General features: G+C 41.6%; 1 protein-coding gene across 4 annotated transcripts in view; it reads left to right on the forward strand.

The window, feature by feature from the left end:
* Positions 1-18,142, forward strand: part of LOC102311770 (apoptosis-stimulating of p53 protein 1) — a 32,590-nt gene that overhangs the window by 10,810 nt on the left and 3,638 nt on the right. For 3 of the 4 annotated variants that reach the window (XM_042220776.1, XM_042220777.1, XM_042220774.1), the window contains exons 2-18: positions 1,665-1,760; positions 5,783-5,839; positions 6,408-6,528; positions 6,789-6,868; positions 6,963-7,130; positions 7,537-7,677; positions 7,759-7,954; positions 8,312-8,437; positions 12,481-12,548; positions 12,808-13,006; positions 13,106-13,333; positions 13,426-13,644; positions 14,880-15,030; positions 15,147-15,184; positions 15,265-15,632; positions 15,733-15,870; positions 17,278-17,411. In XM_042220776.1, coding sequence (XP_042076710.1) covers positions 1,704-1,760; positions 5,783-5,839; positions 6,408-6,528; positions 6,789-6,868; positions 6,963-7,130; positions 7,537-7,677; positions 7,759-7,954; positions 8,312-8,437; positions 12,481-12,548; positions 12,808-13,006; positions 13,106-13,333; positions 13,426-13,644; positions 14,880-15,030; positions 15,147-15,184; positions 15,265-15,632; positions 15,733-15,870; positions 17,278-17,411 — 2,489 coding nt within the window. In that variant the 5' untranslated portion in view covers positions 1,665-1,703. The remainder of the gene's footprint in view (positions 1-1,664; positions 1,761-5,782; positions 5,840-6,407; positions 6,529-6,788; positions 6,869-6,962; positions 7,131-7,536; positions 7,678-7,758; positions 7,955-8,311; positions 8,438-12,480; positions 12,549-12,807; positions 13,007-13,105; positions 13,334-13,425; positions 13,645-14,879; positions 15,031-15,146; positions 15,185-15,264; positions 15,633-15,732; positions 15,871-17,277; positions 17,412-18,142) is intronic. The other variant, XM_042220775.1, reaches the window with a different exon arrangement.

Consider the following 18,142-nt stretch of genomic DNA (forward strand, 5'->3'; position numbering starts at 1 on the left):
AAAGTAATCACGAGTCAGTTGCCAAGAATTTTATCCAATCTGTCTTGTTCTTGAGCAACCGCCCCCTGCTGGCCTTTACAAGCGATTCCCATTTAAGGCCCATCTGCACTGGTTTTACTGTTTAGACCTCTGTTACTGATACTCTGATACTCACTGTTTGTGAGCATATCATTTATACTAATAACCATCTTAGATTTTGCCATACTCGTTTATATTACTTATAATGTTGTCCCACCACAATCTGTTAACTCTGGTATTCCTCAGGGTTTTATCTCAGGTCTCGACTGATTCCTTTTAGATGATCAAACTGCCCTAATAGATATCTGTGCCGTATAAGTAATCTACTATACTAATCATATAGTGTTTCCAAGGCTGACCAAGGAAATAAATACTTCTTGGTGATGTAATGCAATAAACTAAGCATAACTGAAAAGTTCGCAATTTTTTAAAAAATTATTCACAACACACATTCTCGCCCGGTGATGTGGGCAGATGGCTCATCTGTTAGGGGTTCAAAATTGGAAACAACAGTCACACGACGAGTCTTAAAAATGGAAGATGTTGATGGGAGCAAATTTCAATAGAGATCAGTGTACAGAGTCTTCATCTTTAATGCTCATGCATTCATTTGCCCATAAGACAGTTTCTGTTTTTGTAGAACATCATCTGAGTCATTTTGACATTTGGAAAAGCTTCAGATTTGAGATTAACTTTGCATAAGAATACAGTTGCAGCACAATAGGTGGAGTTTGTTCAGCCCAAATGGGAGTGATGGATGATATTCATATGTCAATGTTACTCTGGATGGGGGGTTAAACTAAATGAAGCTGTAAGCCTGTCTGAAGTTTAATAGCATGATCACATTTTTAATCCCATGTTGAAACTCCATTTTCTCTGTCCTAGGATGGCTTAAGTTGATTTAGTGTATTATGTCATAATCAGTCATTCACACGCTGATAGTAAAATATCTCCAGAGGCCAGACCTTTCTGGTGTTGTAGGAGTCAAACTGTCAAACAATAATTATTAAATATTATAATACTGTACCGCAGTCTGTTGAAAAGTATTGTAATTGTGGAGCCGTGTTCTGATAACCTGGCTATTAAAGGACAGATGTAGTCATATCCAGCTTGTCTGACTTCACTGTGAACTGGAAATGAATATAACACCCCAGGTGCAGTGTGTGTCTGTGTGTGTTCATAAGTAAATGTGCACAATAGTAGGATGTAGCTGGGTTGAAACCTTCCGCTGTTGTCTGCTAAAGGCATTCCTCCCCGTTTCCCACCCTCACACGTACACGCAAACACACATCAGTCTCTAGAAAGATATTCCTGAACAAAGCACTCTCCCAGAGATGTATCTGTAAGGAAATGCTGTGAGGGAAAGGGGATGATTCTGGCAATTTTTTTTTTTCTTAGCCCTAAACTATAATTCTGTCGCTCTTCCAGAGCCACCAGCTGCCTGCCTAATAACATTCAGTGAAGCTGCTCAGTGACCTAAAATGTGAGGTGATATATGTGTGCAGCTGTGCTTTATCTCCTGTCACAGTTTGGGTTTTCATCTCGACAGCAACAGTGAGACGTGTAATGGATGGAAACTGTGGGAAAACACTGTCTGTCTCTATGTACATAAAGTATTAATGTATAACCCCTGTGTGCCGGTGTAGGTTCCCCGTGTGGAGCTGACCCTCTCTGAGCTCCAAGAAATGGCCACAAGACAACAACAACAAATAGAGGCTCAGCAACAGATGTTGCTCGCCAAGGTAAAACACTCACTCATACTGTACACGCACACAGAGCTGCTGGATGGATTGCCTGTCAGTTAATGTAAGGTTAGCTACATTAGAGTCTGTCTGAAAAGGTCGGCTTTGAGGCCCCTGGAGCCTCAGATGAATGTGTGTGCGCATCACATCACATGCATCTTTTTTTGTGTGTGTGTGTGTGATTGAGTTCAGGGTTTGAGGAACGACGTGAAAGATTGGCTCTGGAGGAGAGATGTCGTTTTCAGACGTAGGCTGGGGAGAATTGAGTTAAGACTTTTTCCGAGGCTGCAGTTTCTTACATGCACCACACAGGAGATAGTCTGGTTTAGAAATACTCAGTGAGGTTTACCTGAGGGAGCTGCCTGGGTGGAGCGTGCAGGAGGAAGCGCACATGACAGCTGCTCTCCAGACTATTACCAGCGCTCTTCTCACATCAGCACAAATCGATGAAAACTCGCACAGTTGAAGGTCACAGTAAGTTTGTGCTGGGGAGTTTGCACGTTAACCCCTTAAGCCCAAGGTGACATGGGTCAAAATATTGCTACGCCCAGATTAAGTTTTTTTGTCCTTGTTTTTTTTCAAGTACATATATACCCCGTCAGTTGTAGATGTGCACACATTGTTGATGTTGAAGGGAGACAGTTTGAGCAGATCTGAGAGACTGGACAGTGTGGGTCTTTACATAGTGCGTCTGTTTTGTCATGAAAGAGTTTCTGTTTTAGAACAACATAATTTGGGTCGTTTGAACATTTGGAAAGCCTTCACATAGGAGCTGAACTTAAAAATAGGAACGCAACTACAGCACCACAGGCTCAGTTTGTTCTTGCCCATTTCAGAGTGTTGGAACTGTAAACGCAAGTTTTGTTTTTCCTCGCAGCCGGCTTTGTTGCAGAAGACTGAGCTATGGATTTTTAGCTAGGCTGACCATAAAAAAGAAGTTAGACTTGTAGACCAAACAGGCTGTGGTATTTAAACAATACTTAGTTGGTGCTACCGGGCCAAATGTGTGCCAGGAAAATATCTCCTGCACCATTAAACCACCACCACAAACATGAAGCATTGATACAATGCAGCATAGACCCATGCTTTCATGTTCTTCTCTCCCCCCCCTCTGGGCGACGCCTCCGCTGCATTTCCTGCAGGACTGAGAGGAGGAGAGCCACCTTTGTCCCCAAAGCCACTCTGCTTTTTAACACCAGCAGATAAGACCATTTCCCACACCAGAAACATAAACTACTCTACACTCTTTTCATACTACCGACACATATTCACTTTTAGTCACTTACAGTTATTTATTCACCTTTCAGTCACTTTAATTTAAAAACTGTGTAATTTTAAAACTGTATATTCTGTGTATTTATTGTCTCACTCTTATTGCTTGTTCTTATTGTTCTTATTGTCCTCCTCGTCAACGTTATGCTGCTCTGTTGTATGTTAATTGCCCCTTGGGGATAAACAAATACTGCCTGGATTCCGAACAGAGGTCTTTACCAAAGAAAGGGGTAAAGATGCTTCTTTTTTGATGTGGTGTGAACTCGACTTTTTCTCACTTTTGACTCTTTTGGCTGATGTTTCGAAAGCTTCAGGGCTGCAGCACATGTGAGAAAATATCTGGAGACACAGATCATGGTCATTCAGCCCCATCCCCAGATTCAGGAAGTGGCCTTCTGAGTTAGCAGGAAATGAGTTCAGCAGGGACCTACAGCTGCTGGGAAGTTTACCCAGTATTGTACTCCAGGAAGGAGTCAGGAAAGTGAGCCAAACGGCATTCATTTGGTAAAGTTTTCGATAAAATGCATCAACCACAAACTTTTATTTGGCCATTTTGAGTTTTTCAAGACTGCTGTGGAAGTGATTTCTTTTGCCTGTCAGTTTAATGCTGATATCCAGCTTTTTTATTTTTCTTTTTTTTTAAAGCAGCAGTTTAACTGCTTCTGTAATTTGACAGCTATTAAGTGTTTCCTTCCAGCTTGCTCAAGCATTTCCTTGCTGGATGAAAAAAATCCCAGGCGCTGATGTAGAAACATTTTCTGTCTTCTCAACATTAATATAACGAAACGTAGATTGATGACTTCCTGGAAAATAAAAAGTCGAAAACATAAAAACTTTTATTCCTGCACTACGTCTGTAATTAAACACCCTTCTCTTATGTAATGTGTTAGCAGGGCAGCTTCCTGCCAACATGCCCTTTTCTCCTCCCCTTTGTGTGTGTATGTGAAAGAGAGAGACACACAAACGCATGCACACACACACACACACACACACGCACGCACGCGCACACACACACACACACACACACAGGTCAGCCGTACTATGTACCTGCAAAATACAGAGTGAGTGGTGTAAACTGCTTCAGTCAGCATCACACATCACAGCCTTTCTCTGTCTCCTCACTGTAGTTTATTGTGTGTGTCAGATACATAGATACACACAAGCTTAAATGAAAATCAATAGCAGCTGATGGTCTTCGGAGTTGGATGTGATGATCGGGTGAAAATAAACTGCATGCATGGCAGTTATTATACTATTATGCTTTTGACTAAGGATGTGCACGGCCAGATGATTAAGTGTTCCTGCCCTCACTATTCAGCACTGAAAACACTTCTTGTTTAAATGAATAATTCATATTTTATGAATGCAGAAGACCAGCTGACTGTTAGGTCTAACACATGGGCATCCAACATGTGGACCACGGACCAGTACTTTCACACCAAAGGGCCCAGTTTATCCCACTAGATTTCTTTGCAGTTTGTGGAAACTGTACTTAAGTCATTAAGTACTCCAATTCACTGTTGCTCCTGGTAAAGTGATGCCAGCCTTTAATTAATTCCTCATTAATGAGGAATCTGACATTCTGTTCTTTGGTAAAATATTAGACGAGTGGGGTAACTGGTGTCTCCAAGTTTGACTTACAGTTTCAGCTTTATTAAGATCTTAAGGCTCAAGTAAAAGTTGAGGTTGAGATAGATGACGGCTGTGTGTAGCTGCAGATGTGATGGTCCAGAAAATGCATGTTTTATGTAGAGTAAAGATAAACACTTAAACACGGCAATAAGCTGCTGGTGCTAGTGCTGCTGATATATATATATAATCTGGTATTATGTGTGTACAACAGGATGCATGGTATGAAGCGGCACACTCATCTATTTCAGCAGCATTTGAAATAAGATTTTATTTATGAAAAATAAGATTAACATGCAGGTGTGCAAAATGAGAGGGAACAATGTGAAAACACATGCATGTGTTCTCAAAGCACCAAAAACCAGGAAATATTATCCATCTTTCCATTAATCTTCTTAACCACTTAACCACTCAACCAATTCAGGGTTGCAGTGGGGGTCTGGGGCCTATTTCATCTGTCACAGGGCGAAACGTTGGGCACTCCCTGGAAAGGTCACAGAGGAAATCAAATTCATGAGCACCGTGAAATAATTCTGTTATCGGTGCATAAACTGAATGTGATTTGTTTTTCACTGAGAACTCGTGAAATTTTTGAATGACAGCTTGACAAATAATGAGCCAGACAGCAAACTGGCCAATCAGTCGACAGCACCGGCCTGAATTCATTAAAGACCCAAAATATTTGTGTCAGAGGCTCTTTTAAAACCACTTGAAACGTAGTTTTCATTTCTATAGTCATTTAGTTGGATTTAACAGGCAGTGCTGAAAACGTAACCGAATAACACCAACACGTTTATCAAATTTGAATTCTGCTGATTGAAGCGCTGGAACAAATCCCACTGTTGCTCCTGTGTTTGTGTAGGATCCTCCTCAGTCAGTGAGCTGATTTAGAAAACAGGCTTTCAGGTTCTCGAAGTGAAAAAGGGCTCAACCTCGCTAAGTTTAGTTGGTATACCAGATAATCTTATTTTTATAATATAAAAATAGTACTTTTTAGTTTTTTTCTGGCTGGGTTTGCAAAACATGATTTAGTTTCTTTAAAACTGCCATGCCACTTTTCAAATGAAATAAATGAAAGTCTGGAAATGACTCTACTTTCACTGTACTTTTGTTTCCTGCAGGAACAGAGACTGAGGTATCTTCAGCAAGGAGGCAGATCCAACCAGGGACAGTCACAGGTGCGATCCACACCTCTGTTAGTCTCCTTTGAGTCTATACAGCACAAGGACACCCTATTTAAAGTTAAACTCTATGCTTTACTCACAATTGTGTGAGCAATATATTCATCAAACTAATACAGTTTAAAATACAATAATCTGCATACTGCTTCCTTTATGTGGTTTATATCTAATAATGTGACTGCAGTCTAACCTAGAGGCCAGTTCGCTGAAGGTTAAGTTTCCTGTTTGTCTGTCAGAGGGCTAAATGTTAACAGGTGCTGAAGCTCTGTCTGTTGATTACTGCTGTCTGCAAGTATTTTCCAAGTAAAGCAAATACCTGCGCTTTCATTGGATAACCTTCAGAATTCATTTGAGCATCTTCAAATTAAACACATTGTAGGCATTTATTCCTGAAACTGAGACAGTAAATAATCAACTAAAACGTGTATTTTTCTGCATCTTGGGTCACAGTTTAGTTAAATTACAGAGCAGGTATCCTTTCAGTATACCTAAATGACTGGAACTGCCACCACCTGAGTGTATGGGGAGTTTTTAACCACTTTAAACACTGACTTCTCTTTTTCAGTCTGAAGCTGAGAAGCTGCAGCGGCTCAAAGAGCGAGTGGAGACGCAGGAAGCGAAGCTGAAGAAGATCCGAGCCATGAGAGGCCAAGTCGACTACAGCAAACTGATCAACGGAAACCTCTGTAAGCCTAAACACTCTGTAACACTGTAGAGTTGGTGACTGTGGATTACAGGCCCTGAAGTAAACGACTGCATATTAAAAGACCATGAATTTAACCTCATAAAGCCTTGATGCTGCAGCGTGAGGGATTTTTTTTGACCATTTACTCAGTCACTTACAGCGTGCTCGGTGTTTATATGTATTTCTGTAGAATCTGAGCACTAAAATCTTAATAACTACAGCGATGTAATTTCAATCTGATGTCCTGCTCTCTGTGTGTAGCTGCAGAGATTGACCATGTGAGCAGCCTGTTTCAGGAGAAGCAGGCGGAGCTGCAGACTGCGGTGATCAGAGTCGACCAGGTACGAAAATTTATTTGGTTTCTATAAACTTTGAAGCAGATTTGATTTGATAAGATATATGTGCACATATATGTATTTAATTTTGGTCTAACAGTTGACTCAGCAGCTGGAGGATTTGAGGAGAGGACGCCTGCAGCTACACTCTGGTGCACCAGGTCAGGGGGCACCCACGGGACCTCAGGGTGCAGGCACTGGTCATAAGGGATCGCCTCTTTCAGGCCCTGCAGCTCTGGAGCTGAGGAAACTTTACCAGGAGCTGCAGGTAAACTATACCCTGAGCAAACACTTGGCCTTTGCCAAGCAATCTTTACGGCTAATTGAAAAGATGTGTAGTAAATGTTTATGTCTCAATCTGGTTGGAAAAACAAAGGACACCTGTTCTACCAACACCTCCGCTGCACCACCAAACCATCTAAGCATGTGGGAACAATATGTTTTAGAATCTCATGCAAATAAGCAATGCAATAAACACTGTAAATGCCATGAGGTTATACTAGTTTGGTACCTACAGTGGATATAATGTGGCTGTCTGATCACAGCTATTTTAAAACCAATCAAAAACATAATAAAAATATTGCAGAAAAAAAGATGTTTAGTGCGACCTTCTCCTGCCTGCTTTGGGTGTCAGAAATCATAAATGTGAGTAAAATGTTTTGGGGGTTTTTAAGGCTCGTAACCGGCACAATCTGGAGCAGAGCAGCAAGTTGGCCCAGAATAAGGAGCTGCTGAACAAGAGGAACGCCCAGGTGACCGTGATGGATCAACGCATCGGTGACCTGAGAGAACGCCTGCATAAGAAGAGAGCAGAGGTGCAGTCTGCAAAGAAGTCTGGTCTTTCTTTATCATGTTATATGAGTCTCATTCTGGGTGTCTGTGTGTGTCCACTTCAGTTAAGTCGTATGAATGGAGGCACTCTGTCCTCCCCTCAAAGCTCTTCCCACCCCGGTGCTGGAGTTTCGGGTCGAGTGGCAGCTGTCTGCCCCTACATCCAGGTTCCATCCGAGGGGAGACAAGAGCCAGGGTACCCGCTCCCAGCTGACCCACCGCCCAAACCCACCCCTCTCAGCCACATTCGCTCCCTCTCAGGTTGGTGCATGTTTATTTTGTTTTGTTTTTTTCCCCCATTTTAAGTCTCTGTGCTTTACCAGACTTGGTTTGTCTTTATCACTGTCTGACCTCTAACTTGCTCTTCTTCCATTTCTTTCTCCTGTCGTGTTTTTTCCCTCTTCCCCTTCTCTGTCGGTGTTCTCTCCAATGTTCAATGATTTAATGTGGTGGTTCTGTGATTGCTGTTTTGTAATGTGTTGTGGTGCTGGTGTGGGTCTCGCTGTTGTTTTCGTCATTCCGATGTCATGGTGGTGATGTTTACGTCTGTGCTGTTGTTTGGTGGGTGTTGCTGTCTCGTGGTTGGTGTTGTCTGTGGTGGTGGGTGTGGCCTTACAGAGGAAGAGAGGAGTGCCATCAGGAAGCCTCCCAGCCAATGGAAAGAGTCAGATTTAGACATCGTCCTGTCAGAGCCCACTGAGCGGTGGGAGGGGCCTCTGTCCCCTCAGGGGGGCGACAGTAACAGTGAGTCCAGGAGAAACCACTAAACACACTTACTCACCGCTGGGTTTATTGGTGATAGCACGATGCTAGCAGCACTTTCAGCCTTAACTCCTCGTTTTTACACAAAAAACAAGTTGCTCAGTTGCCAAACGTCACCTTACACAAATCCAAGTGTAAAGTATCAAAACAGGGTATGGGATAGTAGTGAAAATTAGAAGTTTATAGGCTATAATATTATTTCAACATAGCACCACATGTTTATGTGAAAAAGAAGGGGATGACCACTCGAAAGATTCACTTAATAGATTTTTTGAGCAGACATTTAATAAACATTCTGTTATCTAGAAACTGCTTGTGTGAGTTTTTTAGGGTGAATATTTGGTGGTATGGCTCTGTAAATATGGCCTCTAAGGAGGTCAGGGTGCTGCTCTTGAGAGTAACTGGAGACATGCAGCTTGAGTTAACATAGAAAGTTAATGTCAGACGTGTGATCTGAGACAGCAGATTTGGAGCCTTGTAGAAAACACAGTTTTGCAGGTAGGAGACTGAGATTTTGTGTACAGCTCCTCATACACAAGGCACATAACATTCGTTAAATCGGTTCAAATCAGGTCAGAGGTTTCAAATCTAGGGCTGACACTATTTTTATTATACTATATATAATATATATATATATATAATATATATATATATATATATATATATATATATATATATAATATATATTTTTAGAAAGATCCAGTGATGGTGCTCATTCAGAGCAAGATGTTTTATTCGATTTATAAACCATCCCAGTCCAGCAAGAAGTTATTTTTCTGTCCAGGAATAAGTGTGTGTGTGTGTCTCTGTGTGTGTGTCAGAAAAACATGTTCATGAGCAGTTATCATAGACTGTATTCCTGCTAATTAGTGCAAGTTAATTAGGAGGTTAGTCCAGCAGTCTACATAGCGATCACTGTCATTTTCAGATAATGGATTTTAAAAAGATTCCAGTATGTTCCAAAATGCCACAGATGTAGTTGAGCGGTTCAGTTTAAGGAACTGAGTTTACTAAAAGTTGACCTCCGTTATTGTCATGAAGGGGAAATTTAATACAGAGAGCTTAAAATTTCTGTGTATGTGGTTCTAAATGTGTTCATATCTGCTGTAAACTTGAACATTTTAACACGGGAGTTTATAGGGACTGACTCACTTTTGGAGCCAGCTGCAAAGACCCAAAATAGAAAAGGGCATTCACAGCACACATTTTCTTAATCTGACTCCCAGAGTGGATGCATTCAAACCGAGCACGCTCATGTTTAAGCCGCTATGCAGACCAGATGGTAAAGAGACAAAACATAATTGAATCAGCTGCTCAAAGGACCCTAAATTGTAAAGGTCGAGTGTACAAGGGTGCAGACATGCCATCTGATAGCCAACAGCTGCTCAGGGTTAAGAAGCACAGCTTCAGAAAATAAACCAAAGTCTGGCTTTAGACTCGAGTTTATTTATTCCGACATCTCTTCCTACACAGTGTGGAAAAACACAATTTCAACTGCCGATATCTATTTTTTTCACCTACACTGAAGTAAAATAAAGAGTCTTCAACCAGCTTTGTTTTAACACCCATTGTGTTCTTGAATCCCAAAGCAAATGCCACAGTTCTATTAATGTCGCTGCTTATGTAATGCGGAAAATTCGTAGTTGTAAATCAAATCAACAGTCTACTGGGCAGGGGGCCATTGCACATGAATGAGAGAAAGTTTGAATTGTAGCTATCTTTAGTACGTGTGATGAATTCATGGCCATCAGGGTGCGACTTCTCCAGCTGTAAATAGAAGTCAGATTATATAAAAGTCTGTGAGAAAATGATCGTGATCCTCTCTTATATATATATATATGACCTCAGTAATTGTGATGTGTTTAAAAAATCGTTTTTCTCCGATTCAAATCGATTTTAGTTTGGAAAATGCAATATCGATTCATTAAATCCTGAAGTGATTTTTGAATATAAATGTATTTTGTGAGAAATGCCAGCATCTCATGTTAAAGCTCACAAAACTATTTCAACAACCAGCAGAACTATTAAAGAGCAGGTAAACGGATCCCGCAAAAAGATGTAAACACAAAGTGTGGACCGTTCACCTGACGGCACGTCCACGGACACGCTGTCGGGGCTGAAAGCTGACATCTCACAGATTCCAAAACTGCAGCTTTGGTCTCTCTCCGACCAAAATTCACTGAACCAGCAGCAAAAGAAGATCAAAATTATGCTTCACGTTTCAAAAACATTGTCGTGAATTCGCTCTGTTTTTAATACGAAATGATTTTATCTTGTAAAACATGTTCGCATTTAAAGAAAAATAGACTATAAATCAGGTTATGCTTTAGCATGTGTGCCTGTTGATTTCATTACTGTATGAGCGTGCAGTTTTTCAGCCAAACCTTTATTTAAACAGGAAGTGAAATCTCTCTTGTGAAAGCGTCCTCACAGCATCAAATTAGATGTTTTTAAATGGAGAGAGAAACTGGAGCTCACAGGGGAGAACTCAGAAACAGAATGGTCTGCCTGGAACCACAGAGCCACCATGATGCTGTTCAGATACAGAGCTGGGCTGTTATCTACGTCAAAGGCAGGAGGAGAGATTTCTCAGCAGAGCATTGCATTTAATCATTTGTTTGCATTAAATGCTGTGGCTGCTGATTATGGCAACATCATATTTTACAGACAGAATATCAAACTCAAACGCTTAAAAATGGTGAACTAAAGAGACTTGAGTGGTGAGGCTGAAACGCTTTACTGCATGACCCGTTTGTCGTTTGCACCAGGACGTACCGTGACTGTGCTGTAAACTGTCTTTCCTCTATAACACTGAGTGACTGCTTCTAATCTGGGCTCTCAGGGGCAGGCGTCCAAGTTTCCACCTCTCACAGAACTGACTGCTTGTTTCCTGTCGTGACTGTTTTCTTCCCGAGGTCAGCAGGTTAAAGCAGCCAACAGGTTTCGCAGCACAACTTACTGTACAGACTGCGTGGCTCCTGGGTTGAAGAGTTAATCAGTATTAGTCTGGTATGAGCCAGGACTGTGACGTGACTGGGCGAAATGGTTAGGTAACAGTTTGTAAATGGCTGCTGGAGTTTAACATTATGTGGAATTTTATTTAGCAGCACTTATTTAGCCATTTTAGCGCCACGGCTTTGATGGTGAATCTCCATCAGTCATTTCTTCTCCACTTCTGCAATACCTTGGAAGATCACCTGACTTCTTCACAAAGCTATTTCCTGTTAAATGTCTTCAAGGGTGTGGCCAAGTTGCCATGAAATTCCAAAGCATTGAGCTAGGCTGTTGACCTTAGCTGTCACAGACAACAGTGGCTGAAGATTTACTACTGTGACTCTGCACTGAACTGAGCCAGTTTATTATGTAACAACACCTCTGCAGAGACAGAGGCTGAGTTAAACTTCACATTGTAGAGTTTTGTTCTGTTTTAAACCCTGATTGTAGCGGCTTCCTGTTTTTTAGAGGTTTTATTCTTCTAGTAAAAATAGTTTAACTGCAGCCACGAGTCATTTTCTGTGACTGCTATTGTCAGTCACTGTGCATTATTACAACTTACATTATATTGGCTACAAATTTTAAGTATTGATGAGTTACCTTTACTTAGTATTGTTATTTTAGATGTCCTTTTCAACCATTCATTCTTAATTTTCTCACTTTTTCTTGCTAAGAACCCTTTTTTTTAAAAATTTAATTGTAACTCTTGAAAAGTGTAAGGTGTAAGCGCCTGGAGTACGCCTGGTTGGGAATCAGTGCATTGTCCGCTTGGATTTATGTTGCCGAGTAAACTACAGACATGCTCTGTGTATGCTATTTTAGCAGCATTAAAATATACATGTATATGCAACAAATACACATTATATACACTCCCTTTAACCGATCATCTTTTTAGTTACTTAACCGTTCATAGTATCTTTTTTCATCTGTCTTTTCCATTTGGATTTATTTGCTTCTTTCTCACTTTAATTTCCTTTCCTGTTTTGATCCCTTCCTCGGCTCCCTGACTCTCTGCCGCTTTCTCCCTTCAGCCAATGAAGCACCGTGGCCCACCATCACTAAGAGCGTAACAGACTGGAGGACCAACAGTCCAGAACAGGTACTGGTGTAATTCTCAGTTATATTAGTTATTCTCATGAATTCTGTGATCATAATAAATAATTTATTGCACTGTAAGCGCTGTTATAGAGGTATCAAGGCTCACTTGAGGCTTCTGCTTAGCAGTGAAGTGATGGTGTGAACTTTTCAACTCAAAATGTCTAAGGAGGAAAATCTCCATGGAAAGCAGTCATGAATGTCTTGGTGTAAGAAGAAAAAAAAATAGGTTATACTTCATATCTGTGTCTCCCTCCCACCAGCTTCCCTCTGGTTATGGTACGTACCCTAGTGCCACCCACCAGGCAGCTGCACATCACTGCGCCACGAGCTCCCTGCCTCGTTCTGCCCCTGGTACACTGGGTTGGCCTCGATCCGGTGCCGCCTCATCCCCCCATTCATCATCCCCCTCTTCACAGCAAATACAGCACCGTATTTCTGTCCCTCCTAACTCAAGCCAAGGTAATAAATAGTTTTATTTATTAAAATAAAAGCTTATTTTCTTCTTCTTCTTTCAGTCCTGTTGATTGTATAACTTTGTTTTTCTGTTTCTGCACTTAGGTTCTGCAACCACCTCCCAGCCCTCCCCGCTGTCCCCACAAACAGAGCGGACAGATCCCCCTCCGGCGGTGGCCGTACGTCCCTACGTCCCGGACCATCCCTCCAGGCCACAGTCCCCCAGGAAGGGCCCTGCTACTATGAACAGCAGCTCCATCTACAGCATGTACCTACAGCAGCCTCAGGCCAAAAACTACGGATCTCTGAGCAACAGGGCTACTGTCAAAGCAGGTGATTAAACAGCAATTACTTGTTCAGACAGTTTGACAGCTTCTGCAGGTGAAAACAAACCATAACCCATCCTTTTTCCTGTCTCTCCACAGTCTACGGTAAACCCATCCTCCCCTCCTCCTCCACTTCTCCATCCCCTGTCTTTTTCCTCCAGGGGGGAGGAGGAGGAGTAAAAATATCAGGGGAGGAAGCTACAGATAAAGATGGAGGAAAAGGAGAAGGAGGAGAGAGCGGCGAGGGCCAAATTCAACCTCCACCCAGTGTGGACAACATCCCTCGTCCCCTCAGTCCCACTAAGCTCACCCCAGTTGGTAGGTGCAACCAATCACCAATAAATGTCACCTTTCTTTGTTAAAATGTTTCTCCTGTATGTGTTTAATACCAGAAAACACATTTTGTGTTAAAATAAGAAGAGTGATAAAGATGCTGAACGCTGGACCTCGACAGGAGGAAACGAGAAACACCAGAGAAAAGATTCACAGATGTAATGAAAGAGGACATGCAGAGGGTTGGTGTGACAGATGATAGCCAGGGATAGGATGGAGGCAGATGATGGAGCAGCACTTAATGCACTGTCACATTTTAGGCCAAACTTTGTGCTGAAAAAAAGTATATTTGTCTGCACACTGAAAAAGATGTCACATCATGTTAAATACGACACTAAGGATTGAAAAAGCTCATTTCAAGCAATCTAGATATGCAAAAGATGCATAAATTAACGCTCTTTGAACTATAAAAAATGCATTTGTTTATTTTCTGTTTGGGTGTTAAATGCATGTCTACACACTTTAAAGTTTATCACAGTAACCCAGTCACTTAGTCACACTGGCTGCAGAAATATTACTCGCATAGTTTCATAAATTTCCCGTGTCTTCACTGGTCTCTTTGAGTGATACTCTTCTTATTAGCTTTTTATTCTTACTAAGGCAGATTCCAGCCTCCTTCATCATTTAACCACAAATTTTATGTCAGTTGTTCAGTCAAGCATTGATTTCCTGGGAGCAGCCCTAGAATTGAGTCAGAGGACCTTCCTTAGAAAGAGCTAAATCAGCCATTCTCAAACTGCAGCCTGCTTCCAAATCTCCTGAAACACACCCAAACCTTTAATCACGTGAGCCAAATAAAATATATTTAATTCTTTCTTTTTCAAATGATACATTTAGATCTTTTTGTACTTAACTTTTTCCCTTGATAACAAAAATAAGATGCGAGAACATGTTAAAAAAAGACATTTAAAAAATCTATCTCTCTTGGCCCGCTTGAATTGTAGCCCACACCTTGGAAATCATTAAAAGCAGGACCAGATTTTTAAATCCCAGAATATCACATTTATATCTTTTTTATACTGTAAGTCTTAAAGAAAGTTCTCATTAAGTTATGGTAGTGTGCTTATCAGTCACAGATCACGCTATCCTGAAGAGCTTTTGGGAATAATTTCAGCAAAAGAAAAAAGATACAATCTCAGAAACAGGAGCAGAAAAAAATACATTTTGCCAAGAACAAATGACAAAAGAAGAAAGTAGCTTTAAAGCTTTTCCCCCCACAGCCCACTCTCAGCTCCGATACCAGAGCGATGCAGACCTGGAGGTTCTCCGCCGCCGCTTCAGCAACGCGCCGCGGCCCCTCAAGAAACGGAGCTCGATCACTGAACCTGAAGGCCCTCAGGGGCCAAACATCCAAAAACTGCTCTACCAGAGGTTGGTGCTACCACATGTTTAACTGCACCAGGACAAACAAAAAACTTTCAGGAATTTAAGACAGAAACAGAATCAAAATGGAAAAATGTAATTTGTTTTTGCCGTTTTTTTTGCAGGTTCAACACATTAGCAGGAGGCATGGAGGGAAGCTCAGGTAAGACACCGACATATGATGGTCAGGTGACATCTGTGTGCCTAAATATATATAGATTTAAGTTCCTTCTTTAATTCTAGGCAACACTTTCTACCAACCGGACTGCCTTTTGGGAGACATGGACAACATTCATTCAGCTAATGGAAACGTAGAACGTGGAGATAAACAGGTCGCTGCAGCAGCCGCAGAGAGTGAAGCCCAAAACCTGAATTCGGATTCCCGCCGTTCGTCTCCTCCTGCAGTTACGACAGAATTATCCAAAGAGACAACAGCAGCGGCAGAGACTGGCAACGGCGTCTCACCATCGACCCAATCAAGCCCGATTCCTGTACCTGAGAGACCAGAGGACCAAAATAATAACAACCAGAGAGGCTCTAGTCCTGCTCAAAACTCAGTTGGCCACATCTCTCCTTCACCATCTCCTCCTGCCCCGCCCACTCTGCCTAAGGTATGTATACAACAACACAAAGCATACACATCAAACCTGGGCATCTGTCACACAACAATACACCAGGTTCATTTTCTTTCTCTTATGCTGTTTGCTGCAGGTAAAGCGAACCAACCTGAAGAAGCCGTCATCAGAGCGAACCGGTCACGGCCTGAGAGTCAAGTTTAACCCTCTGGCTCTTCTCCTGGATGCGTCATTGGAGGGAGAGTTTGACCTGGTGCAGAGAATCATATATGAGGTAAATCAGAACATGATGTTGTGCAATTATAGTGCTCTTATAACACAGTCTCACTTTTCATACTTGCAAAGATTACTGTGTTGCTTTGCAAAGGTAAAATTAAGTTGAATATAATTTATTTCTATAACTACATCAGCCATAGTTCCAAATGATTCCTAAACGCAGAAGCTAAAACAAGAAAACTGACTCACAGACATTTGAAAGCACTGTTTTAGTTTCATCACTCATCAAAGTGACCTCAGTTTGGCCGTCGGTTTGGATGATGCTCTTACCTGGATGATTGAGCAGGCATCAAGACAGGTCTTTGAGGACATTTTTGATGTGGTCAGTGATTAAAAAGCAGAAGCACATCGACTGTGATCAGGTTGGAGCGCTGATGAGACACGAATGGATCGCTATCATTTAGGATTTGGGCCAGAAGCCGATATCCAGCATCCCACTGAGCCCAGAAGAAGAAGAAGAAACTTATTGTAGTGAAGACACTGAAATGTGTCAGAATGAGTGATGAGGCTTGAGATATGCTGTTACAGTAAAGAGACAGTAGGGGTTATCATCAACAGAGATGTGATCTGCATCTGGAGAATAACCTAAACCACAGAAATCTTGTGTCATACAACAGTAAACTTAAAAAACTAACGAGTGCATTTGAACTCAGAAGCTGTCCTGATGATATTTTCTTTAGTCCTGTTGAACAAATAGTCTCTGAAGTGCGAGGTAGCAGCTGGTCAACTATGGAAAGTTGGCCTTCTTAGAAGACAAGGGAAACTTCTGCAGAGCCTTCAGATTTTGAGATAATTTTTAAGCAGAGCTGAAAATCATCACACAATGTGGTTACACTTGTAAAGGTTACTTTTTTGTGTTGCATTAAAAAAAACATTGGGTTATGCAACAGTGTAATATTTTTACATGCCAGTAATTACACCCACATGCAGACTGCCTCAACAAATTTGCCATTTACCAGGCAGTTTTAAAGCATTTTCAGTACCTTCCTGACAATACTTCCCTTTAATCTGTGCCAGTAGAGAGGAGGTCTCAGCAGGGAACTGTACAAGTTATAGTCGGGGATGCACTCTGTAGCAGCAGAGAAAACAGAGCCTCACATCAAACCCTGCCATCACTCATGGGAGAAGAGAGTCCTTACTGACTTCTTAGGCTTTAAACTGAAGTTAATGTTCTCAAGGAAACAGTCAGATCCACAAAAAGCTCAGTTTGATATTATTACACTCTGAGGCTGTGAGACTCAACAGTTTTCAACCTGCTCAAAACATGTTGTTTCCTGACTTTTGCACTGAGATCATTCTCAGCTTCTCCAGGCTGATATCACCGTTGTGGAGGTGAGCAGCTAATAACTTATTCCGGCGTTCTCCAAGTCTAATATTTCTTTATACGCATCTCTTTTTATTTCAGGTGGAAAACCCCAGCATGCCCAATGACGAAGGCATAACACCTCTTCATAACGCCGTCTGTGCTGGTCATCACCATATTGTGAAGTTCCTGCTGGACTTTGGAGTTAACGTGAACGCAGCCGACAGTGACGGATGGTCAGTGCCTTCATTCGGTCTGTGCGTCATGCAGTAATACAGAGACCAATAACAGAGCAGCGGCTGCATGAAGGACTTGAGGGAGTTTGAGTAATGAGCACGCTTTGTGGTGGCGGTGCTGGAGCTCGGCTCAGAGGCAGCAGTGACAGAGATAATTGACTCCACTTTCATTTTGGCTCAGCTGCCTTAGCAGTATTGAAGGAGGAGATTACAATATGCAATTAGGGTCTGTATCCACAAGTTGCTTGATTTAATTACTGATGCATTTGATTCTTTCGTGGTTAGTTTAATTTAAACTGTAGTTGTTTTAAAATGCATTACAGGAACATCTTTTCTTTCTTTCTTTGATTGGAAGTGAATGAACTTTGGTAAAAAGAGAAATGTTCATGTTGAAGGAGGACCTAATCCTTTTCTTTATTTCCTCTCACATGGAATGTGCGCAGTGCTGTGAAAAAATCTAGCCCACGATTCAGTAGCTTGCAGAACCACCTTTAGCAGCTAAACTAAGTAACTTGGAGAAATCGTTTTCTGTAGGATTTCATCACTCTCTCACATCAGTGTGGAGGAATTTTGACCCAATCTTTCTTTTGGAGGTCTGGACTTTGAATGGGCCATTGCAGCTGTTGTAGATTTCCTGCTGTGCTTAGGATCATCGTGCTCCTGCATGACCTAGTTTCAGTGACGCTTCAGCTGTCATGTTTGACTCTAGAATACTTTGGTATACAGAGAAG

The sequence above is a fragment of the Haplochromis burtoni genome, unplaced genomic scaffold (assembly GCF_018398535.1).
Source record: "Haplochromis burtoni strain Fernald_Lab_line unplaced genomic scaffold, NCSU_Asbu1 Contig_55, whole genome shotgun sequence".
Lineage (NCBI taxonomy): Eukaryota > Metazoa > Chordata > Actinopteri > Cichliformes > Cichlidae > Haplochromis > Haplochromis burtoni.